This window comes from Schistocerca gregaria, chromosome X (assembly GCF_023897955.1).
Source record: "Schistocerca gregaria isolate iqSchGreg1 chromosome X, iqSchGreg1.2, whole genome shotgun sequence".
Classification (NCBI taxonomy): domain Eukaryota; kingdom Metazoa; phylum Arthropoda; class Insecta; order Orthoptera; family Acrididae; genus Schistocerca; species Schistocerca gregaria.
In genome coordinates this window covers 532,141,241-532,160,664 of record NC_064931.1, presented here as the reverse complement: position 1 = coordinate 532,160,664, position 19,424 = coordinate 532,141,241, and the positions used below count along the sequence as shown (strand labels likewise).

At 40.5% G+C, this 19,424-nt stretch overlaps 1 protein-coding gene across 2 annotated transcripts in view; it reads right to left on the bottom strand.

Moving 5' to 3' along the window:
* Positions 1–17,299, bottom strand: part of LOC126297654 (COMM domain-containing protein 5-like) — a 67,732-nt gene extending 50,433 nt beyond the window's left edge. The window contains exon 1 of one of the 2 annotated variants that reach the window (XR_007552560.1): positions 17,037–17,299. Coding sequence is in view for 1 of the 2 variants with exons in the window: in XM_049988737.1 (XP_049844694.1) it covers positions 17,037–17,148 (112 nt within the window). In the remaining variant the exon portion in view is untranslated. The remainder of the gene's footprint in view (positions 1–17,036) is intronic. The other variant, XM_049988737.1, reaches the window with a different exon arrangement.
* Positions 17,300–19,424: the final 2,125 nt, after the last annotated feature.

The window sequence follows — 19,424 nt, the reverse complement described above, 5'->3', positions numbered from 1 at the left end:
ATCTAGGCATATGGAATCTGCCTGTTGACCTTTAACCACGATTTGCAGTGTATCATGCAAGGCATGGGCAAGCATTAGCAATGGGAATATGTTCAAGAATTCTGTAGCAAATAGAAGTTAAGGATATTGATCGTAATTTTGGGGGTCCATTCTTTTACCCTTCTTGTATACACTAGTCACCTGCACTTTTTTCCTGTTGTCTGGGACTTTGCTCTGGGTGAGAGATTTGTGGTAACTGGAAGCTAAGTACGGGGTCAATGCCACAGACTACACCCAGTAAAACCAAATTGGGATTCCATCCAGATCTGGTGAGATATTTGTTTTTAACTCTCAGTTGCTTCTCTATGCTTGGGATGCCTATTACTATGTTCTCCAAATGGGAGTCTGTGCAATAATCAAATGTATGATTCTTCTGCATAAATTATTTCTTAAACGTGAAATTTAAACACCCATGGCCAGCCTGACTGCCTTATAGTGGATAGTATCAATGATCTTTATGTAAGAAATTCTCACTGATCCATGCTCTGTGCACCCATAATCTAGCTGCTATCTCTCAAAATCCTTATAAAACTGGAAGCAGACATGCTTTGTCTGCTTTCCAAGACCCATGCCTAAGGCACTTTTAAGATATTCAATGCTAGCGGGGTTCTTACCTTGCAGTCCTGATGTGGTAACCAAGACAATTTTGAACAAAAAATGAGGCCTACAAACTTCGAGTCTTTAAACCACACACACACACACACACACACACACACACACACACACACACACACACACACACAGAGAGAGAGAGAGAGAGAGAGAGAGAGAGAGAGAGAGAGAGAGAGAGAGAGAGAGGTAGGTTAAGCAACCCATTACTCCACACTCTTAACTGAAAGCTGATGTTGGAGGAGGAACAAAAAACTACAAAATCATCCGAAAAGAAGAAGAACTGCACAGGACTCGTTACTGTAGATGTTATACAGTTTATAACAATGACACAGAGGGTGTGGTTATAATCTTTCAGGCTCCATAATCCATCGTCCTTTAACAAGTGAATTAGAAAATTTATTCCATTGTCTCTTTATTCAATTTCTTCTTTACAAAGTAGGTGGTACATTTCCTTGCAGACATAGAAAACGTTATTAAGAGCCTCAGAAGAAATAAGAGAATTTAAACATCAAGAGGCCAAATGCAAATTGTATTGTGACTCAGCCGAAGATGTGAGTGAATATGAAAATGGCCATATCACAAATGACATGGAGGTTTTAAGAATATGATGAAACACCTTTTGAGGCTGATTCATCAGATAAGGGGATCAGCAGGTAGGTACAGTTTTGTATGGCAACATTGAGAATGTTAACAATGAATGTGGTAGTATGAATACCTGGTGCGCTAGACAAAGCAAGAAATAAAATGTCGACCCTGAAATTATTTGAATTCTTTCAATTCAATTTCACCAATAGTTATGTACACAAAGAAAAATATTGGTAATGCAACGGTAAAAATATCATCCTCCCGGTAGTATATTGGAGATACCAAACAGAAAGAAAAATAATAACCATTATTTGGCATACTTTTTATGCCTAGGTCTCAAAAAAATGCTCATGTCAATTGTGCTGATGCGTGGTCTGTGGTATATGGGTCCTCGCATTTCCGAGATGTTATGACAAAAAGCCAGTTCGAATTTTTGATGAGTAATGTAAGATTTGATGACCAAAATACTCAACTCTAAAGAGGAACAGCAGAAAAGTTCACTGCATACTGTGATGTATGGTGTGTTTGTCAAGCGTACTGGTAGTCAAAAACTGTACCCTCCTTCAGCTCTCCTAACCACTGAAGAGACAGTCCTTACCTTCCGAAGCAGATGTCCATTCAAAATGTACCTGCCAAGTAAACCTGACAAATAATGGCTACAGATAATTCCTTTATGCGGCATCGAGACATTACTTTTATGGGGGCATCCCATATTTCGGAAACAAAATTAGGGATAAAGATGCTGCGATTCCTACATATTACGTGATGAAATTATGTGAACTTAGTTATGGTAGCAACCGGAACATTGCAATGAATGACTAGTATCCTTCTTGTTAAATAGCCAACAAAAATTTAACAATGGTTGTCACCTTATGCAAATCAAACCAGAAATCCGTGAATCACTGTTTCAAATCAAGAATAGACCAGTTTCTTCATTTGCATTCATTTATGCGAAAGAAAAAAATGTTAGAATCATATGTTCAAAATGAAACACAACAAAATAAAATAAAAACTTAATTCTGTTGTCAACAATTCATGAGAAGTTCAGTAGATGAGGAGACAAAGAAATCAAACATATAACTTTTCTATGATGATAACAAAGGGATAAAGTTAATGTATTTGATTTACTATGCCTCAATAAGACCATGGCACAAAAGAACCAGGTGCTCGCCAATGTGATATACACTGAAGAGCCAAAGAAACTGGTACACCTGCCTAATATTGTGTAGGGCCCCTGCGAGCAAGCAGAAGCGCCACAACACAACCTAGCATAGACTTGTTTGTTGTGTTATTAATGCCTACTTGCATTTCAAGGTAAACAGTGATGAGTGCTTTGTGGACTCCATTCTAGCTACTTAGGTCAAGTGATATTTTTTATACCTGTTTTTGCAGTGAATTTTGATTCCTTGGTATTGTGGACTTTACTATGCCTATATAGGTAAACAGATATTTTTAATATTAGTTTCTGCAGATTTATTCATTCATTGGTCTGAGAGTTCAGTTTACTTCTATAGTTTAAGTACAGGTGGTAATATAAATTTTTCAGCATTTCTATGGCCTTCAAATAAGGTTGGCATAACGGATTTTTCTTCACTTGGTAGATAAATGCTTCCATCTATGTGGTATGTGACCATTCAGAACTGGCATTTAATGAAGACATTTTCCCTTTCTTTACCGACATCTGTCTAGTCAATTTGATTTGACATTAACCATTCTGTCGTGACACATGGTTTTACATTTGATATCTGACAACACCCCCTAATGCTTTGACCATGTACCCTGTTGCAGTCCTTTACAGATTGACATTAGGCCAGTGTATAACAAACTGCCTTGGTCATGTTGTGCTCTATGTGTGTTGACAGACACTGTAATTCCTATTATACTTTGGCTTTTACTTTTAGTTTTTACACTGATGAAACCTCATGATTACTCATCACTACTGCTGGTGTAAATTTTATTGGCTGGTTTTATGGATGACATGACATGCACGTAATTTCATGACACAATGACCTTACTCATTATACATGGCCCCAATACTCAACTTTTCCTGCCATAAAGTTGGGTTCAGCCTAGCATCATGTTAACTATTTTATTACAGTGTAGCTTGCAGTTTTCACAAGTTATCATTCAATGTATTCTGTCATTTTATATTTTAATGTATGATACACTATACACATTTATGATGTGTATGTCTTTGTGATCTGTGGATAACAAGGTCCACTCACATTCATGTAACCAATGTCTATGTTCGATTTCAATGTGCAATGCCCACTCACAGACAGCAGGTGGCAGTACTAGCAGTGGAAGGTACATAAAATGTGTCAAAGGGACATAGAAAACAGTGTAGTCATTGTCATAATGCAGAAACAGACACACTTATCTGACGTCCAAAAGCCATGGTCACTGGCTTTCAGGCCACGGGTGGAAGTATTTCAATAACACTTCAGCTTGTAAAATGTCCGTGTCATGCAGCTGAAGTATACCGTGCGTGGCAAAATGACACTATCCGAAACCAGCACCAAACCAACTAGGGTGCACCACTCCCATATATGATGGATAAACAACGGCTCCGGAGATACATATGGTGAATAGACATGCAACTGTTTAGCAACTGACCACCCAAATGAACCAAGGGGCTACTAACAGTGCCCTCAATGACTATTCAGTGAACAATGCTGCTTATGGGCCTCTACAGCAGGCACCTGGTTGGTTGGTTTAAAAGAAGGGGGGGGGGGAGACAAAACTTAAAACTGCTTGGTCATTGGTCCCTTGTTTCAAATAAAACAAGCAAGACTGACAATACAAAACAGAGAGAAAGGAAAATCACAATAACTGAAGGGCAACAAACACTTAAATGGACAAAAAGGAGAGAAGAAACCACACAAAGGCAAGAAACAGGTAGAAGAAATTAAAACAACAAAACAGATAACAATGGCTGGCTGACCATGAGAATAAAAAGGAAAAGCCAGCCACTCTGCAACACATTAAAGCCTCCACCATAAAAGCATGAGGGTGGAGGACACAGAGGGACAAAGGACATGCGCTAAAATTTAGATCAAATGATAAAACCCACCCTCACGAATAAAACGTACAACTAAATCAGCCGATGAGGCATTGTCAGATAAAGTTACTGGCAACGAGTCCAGTAACTGAAGATTTCGTAGCAGGGCATCGACACTGAGGCAGATCTTCATGGCGCAGGAGGTAGCCATGGGTCACCCAAGCATTGCCAACTCTGAGCCACCAGAGACCCACAGAGTCCCTGCGAGAGGCCCACATGGAGGACTGCCACACATTCGTAGTCTCCTTAATGGCACTCAGTTTGTTGTACGTACTGAGACTATGCGCCATTTCATCCCACAAAGCCAAAAAACCTGGCACCATAAAAACGAACGCAGGCCAGTTATTGGAATGCCAATCTCCACAAGCACTTTCTGTGTAGCCTGTTTGGCCAGCCTGTCAGCAAGTTCGTTGTCTGGGATTCCTATGTGTCTGGGGTCCACACAAACACCACGGAACAACAGGACCATTCCAGAACATAGATGGACTCCTAGATAGTCACTACCAAAGGATGACGAGGGTAGCACTGGTCAATAACTTGTAGGCTGCTCAAGGAGTAAGTACACAGAAAAAACAATTCCCCAGGGCATGAATGGATGTGCTCAATAGCATGAGCTATAGCCATGAGCTCAAGGCGGGATTGAACAAGTGCTCTGAATAGCTGCAGCAGCCTAGAGCAATCTGCATCTCAGTTGGTGTTGCTCAGGCAGAAGAGGGCATTAAAGTGTTGCCAGCAGATCCACTTAAGCTGATGAAGGTGAGGAAGCCACAGCAATCGGGTGTCGAAAGCCAGTCCTAAACATCGATATGTCTCCACTACAGTGAGAGGATCATCAGTAAGGTAAAGTTCTAGTTCTAGATGAACAGTACGGCGCCAACAGACGTGCATAACACGACTTTGCTGCCGAAAACTGAAAGTCGTGGGCTAGAGCCCATTACTGCACCTTGTGGGTGACTCCCTGTAGGTACTGCTCAGCATCACCCGTACTGGTGGAGCATTACAAAATGCTGAAGTCATCTGCAAACAGAGAGGGTGAGACGGACGGCCCTACAGCTGCTGCTAGACTGTTAATGACCACTAAAAATAGATACATTCAATACAATGCCCTGCGGGATCCCATTCTCCTGGATATGGGGGGGGGGGGGGGGGGCAACTATGGGAGGCACCAACTTGCAAACGGGAAGTACGAAGCTACAGGAAATTCTGGATAAAAAACAGGAGCAGGCCTCGGATAACCCACTTGTATAATGTGCCAAGGATATGATGTCACCAGGTGGTGTCACCACCTTTTGTAAATCAAAAAAGGTGCAACCAGGTGTTGGCGTCTGGTAAAGGCTGTTCAAATGGCAGACACGAGGGACACTAGGTTATCAGTGGTTGAGCGACCCAGGTGGAAAACGACCTGGCATGGGGCCAGTAGGCCACGTGACTCCAGGACCCGACCCAACCCAACCGCTGACACACCATATGTTCCAGCAGCTTACAAAGAACGTTTGTAAGGCTGACGGGCCAATAGCTATCCACATCAAGCGGGTATTAGGCTGGTTTGAGCACTGGTATGATGGTGCTCTCCCGCCAAAGTGATAGGAAGATGCCATCACACCAGACCCGGTTGAAGATTACGAGGAGATGTCGCTTGTAGTCAGATGAGAGATGTTTAATCATCTGACTGTGGATACAATCGGGCCCAGGAGCTGTGTCTGGCAATGTGCAAAGTGCACCAAGGAGCTCCCACTCTGTAAATGGTGTATTATAGGGTTCACTGTGGTGTGTAGTGAATAAGAGGACTTTCCCTTCCATCCATCATTTGAGAGTGCGAAAGGCTGGGAGGTAATTCTCCAACACAGAGGCGTGAGCATAGTGTCCAGCAAAGTACTCGGTGATCGCATTTGCATCAGTAGGTAACACACCATTTATGTTAACTCCGGGAACACCTGTTGGGGTCTGGTACCCAAAAACTGGTTTGATCTTTGCCCACAATTGGGAAAGTGACGTATGGCACCCAGTGGTCAAGATGTATCTCTCCCAACAATCCTGTTTCCAATCTGGTGAACACTGTGCCATTTAAAGGCTATGAGACGCTCCAGGGAAGGGTGCCGCTTATGCTGCTGTAGAGCTTGCCAATGGTCCTGAATTGCCTCAGCTACTTCTGGTGACCATGAAGGGACTGTCTTTCTCCGGGGGCACCTTAAAGAATGAGGGATTGCATTTTCCGCAGCAGAAACAATCGTTGCAGTTACCTACTCAACCACCACATCAATGTTACCATGTGGGGAGATTCAAAGGTGACAGCAGAGGTGAAGGCTCCCCACTTTGCCTTGTTTGAAGCCCATCTGGGCAGGCATCTGTGGGTCTGACACCAGGGCAGTGACAAGACGACGGGGAAGTGATTATTACCGCACAGCTCGTCATGTGCTCTCCAGTGGATAAATGGGAGAAGGCCAAGACTACAAACCCAGAGCAAAGGCCGAATACGTGCCATGTGCCACACTGAAATTAAGAGGCAGACCCACAAGGGGTTGCAAGCGATAAAATCTCCCAAAAGTAGGAAATGTTAAGGGAGTTGATCAATCAGTGCAGCCATTGCATTCAGGGATACTGCACCATCTGGAGGAAGATATACGTTGCAGACAGTTATTCCCTGCTTCGTCCTTATCCTGACAGCCACAGCTTCAAGAGGGGTTTGAATGGATACAGGTTCATGGCATACTGAGTTTAGGACATAGACACAAACTCCATCTGACACTCTATTATAGTCACTACAGTTCTTGTAATATCCCCTATAGCCGTGGAGGGCAGAGGTCCGCATTTCCGGGAACCATGTTTCCTGAAGGGAAATGCAGAAAGCACGGGGAAAGCTTAAGAGCTGCCGTAGCTCAGCCAGGTGGTGGAAAAGACTGCCGCAATTCCACTGGAGGATGACGTTATCATGAGGCTGGAAAAGCACGAAGTGCACACGGAGACAGGTTATGCCTCTGGGTCACCTGTTGCCACCAATTTAGTATTTGTAGCCATTTCTATGGTGGATGAGGCATCAGTGAGATCCAGGTCAGCTGGGGACGCTAAGATCTCCACTGCATCCCCAGATGCAGAATTGATACGGTGCCACCAGAGGGTCCTGAGCCAGAGGAGACTTGCTTGTCCAGCAGGGGGGCGGGGACCGATGTCCCCTGCATTTGGGAAGGCCTTGCTCCCGAAGTAGGTGCTTTCGGAGCAACGAAGGAAGATTTGCCCCCTACCACCAAGGGGGCAGATTTATTCTGGTGGCCCAGAGGGCCAACTGTTTGTGGCACAGTGTGAGGAACCACCAGCACTTGGGATGGCGATGGCGATGTAGCTGCAGCATATGTTGACGTCAACCGAATGAGGTGTAATCTTTCAAACTTACATTTAGCCTCTGTGTAAGTCAACTGGTCCAGGGTTTTAAACTCCACAATTTTCTGCTGTTTTGGAGTACTGGGCAGTCTGGTGCACAGAGGGCGTGGTGCTCTCCACAGCTGATGCAGTGGGAGGTGTGACACATGGAATATCTGGGTGCAGTGGACGTCCACAGTCTCGACATGTGCTGTTAGCACAGCGGGAAAATTTGTGCCTGAACTTCCAGCACTTAAAGCACCGCATAGGCATAGGGACGTATGGTTTAACGTGATGTTACAGGGTTATTTGGTAAGCGTGATACCGTTACGGACATGTTTAGCAAACTCAAGTGGCAGACTCTGCAAGAGAGGCGCCGTGCATCGCGGTGTAGCTTGCTGTCCAGGTTTCGAGAAGGTGCGTTTGTGGATGAGGTATTGAATATATTGCTTCCCCCTACCTATACCTCCAGAGGAGATCACGAATGTAAAATTAGAGAGATTCAAGCGCGCACGGAGGCTTTCCGGCAGTCATTCTTCCCGCGAACCATACGCTACTGCAACAGGAAAGGGAGGTAATGACATTGGCATGTGAAGTGCCTTCCGCCACACACCGTTGGGTGGCTTGCAGAGTATAAATGTAGATGTAGTCAGTATGGTTCCACATCCTGGCTGGTACCCTCCAGAACTTCACTGACACTTTTCTTGCATGTTTCACAGAGATCTGTACTGCAAAAGGTAGTTACTCAGGGTTTTGACAGATGGTCACATTAATGTGACTGGACAGTGCAATTTTTGTGAAGCTGTGTCACATTCTTAGCTCACGTTGTCATCATTTATGAATGTAAGTCATATTATTTCTGTATTTTATGTCTCGCAAAATGGCTCTGAGCACTATGCGACATAACTTCTGAGGTCATGAGTCGATTGGAACTTAGAACTAATTAAACCTAACTAACCTAAGGACATCACACACATCCATGCCCGAGGCAGGATTCGAACCTGCGACCGTAGCGGTCGCTCGGCTCCGGACTGTAGTGCCTAGAACCACACGGCCTTATGTCTCGCACATTGTTATAAATAATGTTCTCAATAGATGCCTGGTCTATATTTAGTAATTATAGCAGCCAATATGCCACATGAGATCTGTATTTTTGTTATATTATGTATTTTTCATTCTGTGTCCTACATAACTCTTATTTTTTAAATACTAAGCCTGCCTGGTTACTCCATGGTTTTCAAATTATATAGTACATAATTTATGTTCAGTGTATGATCTCCTGCTGGTTACATTTTTTCAGTATACATTGATGCATAACCCTAACAGAAAATTCAAGGTATATGCTAAGGTTTTAAATACAAGTCTTAAAAATGTAGCAGAAGCAGTATTGCATGAGGAATAAATGAGTTTTAGGGAAGGACGTTTTACAATAGATGCAGTTTTTATTCTACAGAAAATAATAGAAAAACAGAGAGTATAATAAAGAAACACACATTGCTTTTATTGACTTTAAAAAAGCTTTTGACAATATCAACAGACAGAAACTTTGGGAAATAATCGCAAATCACAGACATCCAAAGCATCGAGTAAATGTGATAAAAAGTTTATATCAAGACACAAATATCATGCTAGATCTCAATGGTAAAGCAACTAATGAGATAGCAACTAACAATGGGGCTGCTGCATCTCTCCAACTTTGTTCAACATCTACATTAATGAAATAAGACACATATGGAAATCAGAATTTCAGAAAGGCATCTATCTATACAGGAAAATTCTTTTAGGTAATTTACTATATGCTGATGATGCAGTGATCCTAGCAGGAAGATGACCTTCAAAAAGGAATCAACTTGCTAAAACAAGTACGTGCAAAATTTAACATGAAAGTTTCAAAATAAAACACTAAGACAATGGCCTTCATGGGGAAAGAACCAATCAGAACCAAAATAGTGATAGATCAGAAGACTTTAGAGCTAGTAAACCATTTCAACTACCTCGGACGTGGAATGACATATGGCTACAGTGCTGAAATTAAGCTTAGTAAATTCAGCCAGGTATGTGGAACAATTAACAGAAACCTAAAAAACAGAACCAGAAAAGACACTCTAATTAAATTTTACAAAACTTTTGCAGTTCTTACACAGCTCTATGGAAGCGAGACCTGGGTTAATTACGAAGAAGCAAGAAAGCTGGATTCCAGCACAAGAAATGAAATTCCTTAGAGGTGTTAGAGGTTGCAGAAGAGGAGACAGGCTAAGAAATCAAGATATCAGAGAAGAACTGCAAATATTTAGCCTCAATAAAAAAATTCGAGATTACAGAAGAAAATGGAACGAACATCTACAAATAATGGAGAATGAGAGACTTCTCTTAAAGGTAAGAAATTATACGTGCAATGGGAGAAGAGAGAGAGAAAGCCTAATACCCGAAGAGAAGAGGAAGATTTATACACCGTATTAGTTACCAAATGCTATCTGGTGATAGCAGTTGTTTTCCTGACCTTTACTGATTTCTATGCACGGTCAGTTCGGCACTAGACTTCATATATGTATGAGCTCTTTTCAGTATCGTATGTGCCCACTACTGTGTGGCTTGGTCATGTATTTCTTTATAAGTACTGATGCAACGGATGACCATTGCGCATGTAATTGTTCTGTGGCATTTCCTGTGGTAATTCTTGTTTCTTCTTTTACCACAGCTATATTCTGCTAATGATGTATTGAAACGCATCAATAAATTAAATTGTAACCAACACTTTTCACATGTCATTAAGTACCAGTAATGGATTTTTGCATAATTTTTTGTGCAGATGTGTATATTAGTGGAGGAATGTCATTTTCTTGTGTGTCTTCTCACCAAAGTCCCCAAATTCCCACCGGTGTTCCATTAGCTTCATTCTCTGCTCGACTATTCAATGTGTGATGTTGCCATACCACATCATGGTGACATGGCTATGTATGCCATCTTGATGACATCCCAGGTCAAAGCTGACAGCTAGTATCTGACACTCCAGTATTTCTACTAAAATAATGTGATGTATCAAAAGAAACTCGGGAAGACTCTTTGTAGTAGGGGTATAATCACTACAGGTGTACCATAAGTATTATTTCACACTGTTTATAATGTGATTATTATTCTCAAGCCTAAATGAGGCACTTCAACATTTTTCTTGAAAATTGTTAAATTAGTTTTCAGCAAATAGACAAATTAATTAGATTAAAAAAAATGAAATGTTGCCCTGCATGAAACTACATAAAGTGATAACACACTTCAGAGAAGAAAATTTCAAAATGTTAAGTTAACTCTCCTGTTCATACAATGTAGCAGTTCGCCGCTTTACCTCGGAGAATATCTCCCACAGTCGGAGACGAAATGTCAGAGGACACTTTATGCATTGACTACAGCCTATAAGCTTGGAAGTTTTAAGTAAAGGTTACTCTCCTGTTTTCAATCACCGATGCCATCACAATATTGTAGAACAACTCTTTCTTAAGGTAGAACATGTAGAGGAAGTGTACAGAACACTTGTGCAGGTCATCGTTGAATTTGGTTAGTGTGTTCGGGATTCCCATCAGGTGGAACTAAAGGAAGACATTAAAGCAATTGAGAGACAGTCTGGTAAATATATTGCTGGTAGGGTCAATTAACATGCGATTACTATGAAAATCTTCAATAAACTCAAATGGAAATCCCTGGAAGGAAGATAATGTTATTTTCACAAAGCAGTACCGAAAATGTTTAGGGTCCATAAGGAGGTATACAGAAAGGCAGCCCCCTCCCCCCCTTTCATGAGTTAAACATGGGAATGACTATAGTGATGTGCACAGAAGAAGGTGGTGCATTCTGCGCAGAGAGAGAGAGAGAGAGAGAGAGAGAGAGAGAGAGAGAGAGAGAGAGAGAGAGAGAGAGAGACTTGCAGCATGCCAGAGCACCATTTCCGTGCCAGGCTACACACTCCAGATGTTTCCTACCCTGGTAACTGGCAATGCTGGGGTAAACACTGCACCAACCCACTGTTTCTGCTTCTGACTCTACCTAGCAGAGTCCACAATGTGTGGTCTACCAACTAGTGTCAATCTCTTTAGATCAAGGGGTCCCTGTTTCAATTCCCAGCCAGATTGGTGATTCCCCCCCTCAGGAACCAGATCTTAACATAATCCTAATCATCACATCTTATCTTCATCAACACGCAAGTTGCCAAAGTGACGTCAAATGTAAAGACTTCCACAAGGCATATGAACAACCCCATATGGGGTTTTCCAGCGAATAATGCCATATGATAATTTCATTTCTAACAATTTATATGCTTGGAAAACTATAGCTATTGCTTCGTAACTGAATGCTTCCTGTATATTCTTTTTGTCACCCGTAATGAACACTATAGTAGTGAAGTACCCTCACAATACCTGAACTAATACGAAAATCAATGCTAAATGTTCTATGTGAACCCTGAAGTGCAGACTACAGGTAGACATGGCAGAATGATGAAACTGGCTGGATTGTCACATGGTACACTGTTCCCTGCCACTGTGCTTTGTTCCACTATTTGTCTTCTTACGTGTACACCACTGTATACGTCTACTTCTACATCCACATCTACTTATACATCCATACTCCACAAGCCACCTGATGGTGTGTGGCAGGGGGTACCTTGAGCACTTCTATCAGTTCTCCCTTCTACTCCAGTGTCGTATTGTTCATGGAAAGAAAAATTGTCGGTATGGGCTCTAATCTCTCTGATTTTATCTCTCTCTCCTATCAACCCTATATGGTACGGATCCCTCGCCAGTGAGCAGTATTCAAGCAGTGGGCGAACAAGTGTACTGTAACCTACTTCCTTTGTTTTCGGATTGCATTTCCTCAGGATTCTTCCAATGAATCTCAGTCTGGCATCTGCTTTACCGACGATTCATTTTATATGGTCATTCATTTTAAATCAGTCCTAATGTCTACTCCCAGATAATTTATGGAATTAACTGCTTCCGGTTGCTGACTTGCTATACTGTAGCTAAATGATAAAGGATCTTTCTTTCTATGTGTTCACAGCACATTACACTTGTCTACAATGAGATTCAATTGCCATTCCCTGCACCATGCATCAATTTGTTGCAGATCCTCCTGCATTTCAGTACAATTTTCCATTGTTACAACCTCTCGATATACTACAGCATCATCTGCAAAAAGCCTCAGTGAACTTCTGATGTTATCCACAAGGTCATTTATATATATTGTGAATAGCAACGGTCCTACAACACTCCCCTGCGGCACACCTGAAATCACTCTTACTTCGGAAGACTTCTCTCCAATGAGAATGACATGCTGTGTTCTGTTATCCAGGAACTCTTCAATCCAATCACACAATTGGTCTGATAGTGCATATGCTCTTACTTTGTTCATTGAACGACTGTGGAGAACTGTATCGAGCACCTTGCGGAAGTCAAGAAACACGCCATCTACCTGGGAACCAGTGTCTATGGCCTATGACCCTCTGTCTCGTGGTCGAATAGCACGAGCTGGGTTTCACATGATCGTCTTTTTCTAAACCCATGCTGATTTCTACAATATTAGTGGGAAAAGGTACCCTCATCAAGCAGCACATGGTGGCTTGTGGAGTCCGCATTCTGATGTAGACTGGGCTAAATCCAATGGTGCTAACATTAAAATATATTGTTAACAGCTCTGTAAACAGTTTGGCACACAGATAAGCTCATAGTAAAGCTACATTATAAAGGCTACAGTGCGGAAAGTAAAGTAACATTAATACATGTACCACTATGAATCTTAAGTACATGATACTATGTGTCATATGGTTCTAATGCAATATGGACTGGAATGGTATATTAAGTTGTAACGATCATGACCATGGTCAGGAGGAATATTCGATACAAGACATCAACTTTGACCTGCGACGTTGTATTAACAGCTGCTGTGATGTCACCTTTTACTGTGTATATTCAAATTTTCTTGTTTGTTGGCAAAGCCAATGAATGTGAAAGCAATAAAAACCTTGTGGTGACAGACTGATCTGTAGCTCTGCTCGAAGACTAGGTTAGACTCGAAAGTTTTGAGTGAACAAAGTCAACCAAGTTGAAACTAAAAACTTGGCTGGTGTGACTGACTGATGCTGAGCTTACTCTGTTTGAAAACAGTCCCTAGTGATATGTTACAGTAGCCATGGTGTTTGCCCCATTGTCCATCATCGGTCAAAGCTTATGACTTGTAGAGAATCCCTATTAACCCCTTGGCTACAACTAATACTGCAAAGAATTTAAACAAGGAGTCAAGTGTTCTTTATGTAGATAATTTACACAAACTCTCTCTCTCTCTCTCTCTCTCTCTCTCTCTCTCTCACTTTGTGTGTGTGTGTGTGTGTGTGTGTGTGTGTGTGTGTGTGTGTGTGTGTGTGTGGGCGCGCGCACGCGCTGCTGACCTCTGAATATGTATGGTTTCATTCTCTTCTCCGCAGTCACTTTTAACTGCAATAGCAGTGCATTTAAACATTAGACAGATTGCTTCTCCCTTACCTATTCTTCCTCCTAAGATATCATTTTAAACAAAAATTGTATATACAACTATCTGTTTTGTTTTTCTCGGAATCTGAATCACCTGAAACTTTCTAACCCAACCTGTTTGCACACAAACTATGCGAAATAAAGTTCTTAAAGCTACTACCCTCACAGATGCAGCAACAAAGAAGATCTGTCATATCCCATATACAATTTACTCATTTGTTTTAAGCAAATACAATTTCCAATCACAGCTTAGTTGGCAATAACAATTAACAAAGTTCAAAGGGGAGAAGAGGAAAGGGGCAGAGTGGGGAGGGATGGAATGCATATAGAAAGGGGGAAGCAGAAGAATGAGAGAGGAGGGGGAGCAGATGGAGAGAGAGGTGTGGGATAGGAGGTGATGGAAAGAGAAGACGACAAACAGATAGGGGGAAGGAAAGGTGGACACATCCAATTACCACACATATTTGACAATCATGAAGCTTTGCCAGATTTGCTAGTGGATTATATTTGTAAACAAATTTCACATCATAGTGACATAATGTAATTATTCATCCAAAGATCATCTCACAATGATACACAATTAGTCAACAACACAAATTACTAGGCCAAAATACACAACACACAGCATATATAACATGCTTTATGAGTATAGGATGGGTGGTCAGCTGTGGCCTTGGTTAAAGAATCACTCCAGCAGTTACCTTAGCCATCCAGGAAAACCCAAATCAGTGTGGCTGGACAGAGCAACTGCATTCTTCCAAGTATGAAACTTATTTAATTGGAGAAAGTCAATGAAACTAATTGAGAAGCCACAGGAATTAAGGCGTGGTGCCAAACTAATTATACAACAATGAAGACATACCAAACCAAACCAAACCAAACCGAATACAAACACAAAAATCCTGGAAAAACTGATATTGCTGATTTCAGCTGACCCAATCACTGAACCCTGGTGTAAAGTTTCTCCCATAAAATATAAGTAGAAGTCTGTATGAATTATATTTAGCACCCACGTTTTGTGCACTGTGTCCCTCTGGCCAGCTAAAGGTCCTTCAAGAACTGAACAGGTGATTTTCTGCAAGTTGCTAATGATCAAATGGTTTTCATACCATGAGGTAGAGATCAATGAGATATATAAGTAAAGTATTTTTCTTACACACACACACACACACACACACACACACACACACACACACACACACACACACCTCTCAAAGGCTTTTGACTGTGTAAATCATGGAATTCTTTTAGATAAGCTAAATCATTATGGTTTGAGGGGGGCAGTGCACAAATGGTTTAATTCATACTTAACTGGAAGAATGCAGAAAGTTGAAATAAGTGGTTCATGTAATGTTAATACAACAGCTGATTCCTCAAACTGGGGGGCTATCAAGCACGGGGTCCCACAGGGTTCGGTCTTAGGTCCTTTACTGTTCTTGATATACATTAATGACTTGTCATTCCATATTGATGAGGATGCAAAGTTAGTTCTTTTTGCTGATGATACAAGTATAGTAATAACATCCAAAAACCAAGAACTAAGTGATGTAATTGTAAATGATGTTTTCCACAAAATTATTAAGTGGTTCTCAGCAAATGGACTCTCTTTAAATTTTGATAAAACACAGTATATACAGTTCCGTACAGTAAATGGCAAAACTCCAGTAATAAATATAGACTTTGAACAGAAGTCTGTAGCTAAGGTAGAATTTTCAAAATTTTTAGGTGTGTCCACTGATGAGAGGTTAAACTGGAAGCAACATATTGATGGTCTGCTGAAACGTCTGAGTTCGGCTACGTATGCTATTAGGGTTATTGCAAATTTTGGTGATAAGAATCTCAGTGAATTAGGTTACTATGCCTACTTCCATTCACTGCTTTCGTATGGTATCATATTCTGGGGTAATTCATCGTTGAGTAGAAAAGTATTCATTGCTTACTTATGAAATTTGTTGTTAATAATCCAGCCCAGTTCAAAAGTAATAGCAGTGTGCATAGCTATAACACCAGGAGAAAGGATGATCTTCACTATGCAGGGTTAAATCTGACTTTGGCACAGAAGGGGGTAAATTATGCTGTCACAAAAGTCTTTGGTCACCTACCAAACAGCATCAAAATCCTGACAGATAGTCAACCAACATTTAAAAATAAATTAAAAGAATTTCTAGATGACAACTCCTACTCATTGGCAGAATTTTTAGATATAAATTAAGGGAGGGAAAAAACTAACTTAAGCATTAGTGCCATGCAATATTTTGTGTAATGTAATATCTTGTACAGACATCTTTCATTAACCTGACACGTTCCACATCATTACGAAGTGTCGTATTCATGATCTATGGAACAAGTATTAATCTAATCTAATCTAAACACACACACACACTCTCTCTCTCTCTCTCTCTCTCTCTCTCTCTCTCTCTCTCTCTCTCTTCTAGGGACAGTAATTATTCACTACCAATTATTAGGCTATTCTTTACAACAGTAAATCCACACTTTGAGTGTGGTGTGTTGCTAATTATAGCTTCCCGACTCCATAGGGATTTTCTTTTGCTACAAACGAAGGAACTAGGTAACCTTTGCCTCAGCTATGACCAACACATTACTTTGGGAGTCGAGAAAAAAAACATAAAAATAGCGTTTTGTCACTTGGAGAAACAAAGCGATATCTTAACGGGAAATGCCCCTAGAGAAATGGATTAGCAACAAGTTTTTTTAAACAAAAACAAAATCCACTGTCTTAAGCTCACTACGATCAATGATAGCCCTGTACATGGAAAAACGATTATGGTGAGAATCGGTATTTGCGCTGCATACATTTACACAATTCCAATACTTTCATATGAAGATGTCTGCTATTCGTATTTATTACTTACGTTGTATTAACAGTCTCACGCCATTTCTAGAATCATCTGAGTTCAGTTTCTCAGCAATAGTTTGAGATAAAGGCGCAAGTGAACGAAACAACGACCCTTTTTTCGAAACCATTGTCCCTATTCTCAAACATCAGCCACATGGCAAGAATAAATAGTTAATATACATCACATACTAGTCTTCTTGACAGTTCCGCCAGGCTGTACATTGAAAACAAATACAGCAATAATCGACTTCTACGACAAATGTTTACTTCACGCGCCAGTATCATAACTTATGATTTCACAAGCATGAAAATCTTGCGCAAGTATACCAAGACTCCCTATGCGTCCACCAATACCTTCCCTTAAGGACGACAGCTGATTTTTCGGCACAGTATGATCCGAAATTATAATGGAATAGTTTCACACATGTAAAAAGTTGACATAGTTAATCGGAATCACTGTAGTAGTGCCGATATTAGCAGAAGAGATTATAAAATTATTTTCAGTGAGGACACTGGTAGATAGTCTGTTGGCCCATCTCCTCTTTCCTTTCTCTGTCCCTCTCCTTGTTTCCCCACTTTCTTCCATCCCCTCCTCTTTCGTTTCTCTGTCCACCTCCTTCTATCCCATCTCTCTGTCCATCTTTTTCCCTTTCCCTCTTCGATTCCTCCTCCCTGGCATGGAGTACAGTTCTTTTTCATCCTGAGCCCCATCGCTACAATAGGTAGCCGGTCATTACCCCCACAGTGATTCTTTCCAGACAGTAACAAATAAGACGCTAGTGGAATTTTCTGTGACCTGTCAAAAGCCTTCGACTGTGTGAATCAAAGCGTTCTTTTAAGTAAATTACGATAATATGGTGTCACTTGCAGTGCTGCAAAATTGTTTGAATCTTATCTAACAGGAGACAAAGGACGTCTTTACAAAGTACCTGTGCAATAATCAGTCAGTCTTCATTTGATTGGCATTTAATTACATGTGATGTTCTTCAAAGTTCCAGCTCAGGTCAGTTGCTATTTCTTGTGTATATTAATAACCTCCCATCCGTTACATTGCCAGATGGTAAGTCTGTTTTGTTTGTAGACGATACAAACATTGCAGTAAGTAGCAAATCAAGTACAGATTTACAAATGGCTGCTAATCAAATGTTCCCTCATATTAATAAATGGTTTAAAGCTAGTTCATTAGCATTAAAATTTGAAAAGACCCGCTGTATCCAGTTCAGAACATGTAAGAGAATTCACTCTAGCATGTGTATACATATTTGGGCATTTAAATCGAAGACTACAGCTCAATAATAAATTCTGTTGCTGAAGCGCCTTAACAAGCCTGTATTTGCAGTGAGGATAATGCCAGATAGAGGAGATATAAATATAAAAAATCTTGTGTACTTTGCTTACTTTGCTTACTTTCATTCTATTATGTCATATGGGATCATATTCTGGGGTAATTCATCAAAGTAAAAGTTTTTAGCATGATAAAGTGTGTAACAAGATATCATTTATAGTATAAATTTAAGAACATCAGGTAGAAACCTGTTCAAGGAACTTTGTATTCTAACCGCCGTTTCTCAGTATATTTATTCCTTAAGGGGGGTAGGACGTCAAACGGGCCGATTTGGAGTAGGAGAGGCACCACAGGACATCTCAATGTCCACTGTCTATACTTTTACAAATAAATTCATAAAACTTTGTCAGCATGACCAGGAAGGATTCAAAATTTATACTCAGAGCAGTGGAAGTTCTAAAACATAACGAAGTAATTTTTTCATGTGTGAAATTTCATCATTTTTTTCACTTATTAATGGCAACATTTGTTGCTATAGGTACACATTTCTTCATAAGTAAGAGAGATTCTGCTATGAATTTCGCACAGCATACAAACCATACTTAAATGTGTATGAAACTCAAGATTTTTCCACATCTATTAAAAATTGTGGTATCAACTGAGGTAATAAACTATAAAATTTGTGTTTTTTAAAACATGAAGTTTAAAATATAACAGTCCATTCGATTTTACATAAATTAAATAACTTCTAGATTTTCATTAACCTGTGAGTATGGTATGTATGCTGAGCAAAATTCATCGAAGAATCTCTCTAACTTATGAAGAAAAGTGTATCTATGGCAACAAATGCAGCCATTAGTAAGTGAAAAAATGATGATATTTAGCATGTAAAAAAATTTATTTTGTTATATTTTTGGACTTCCACTGCAATGAGTGTGAATCCTGGATCCTTCCTGGCGATGCTGACAAAGTTTTATAAATTTTTTTGTAAAAGTATAGACACTGAAAATTAAAATGTCCTCAGATGCCTCTCCTGCTCCAAGCCGGCTTGTTTGACGTCCTACCCCCTTAACGAAATTTGTTGCAAGTAATATATCTCTATTTCCAACCAACAACTCA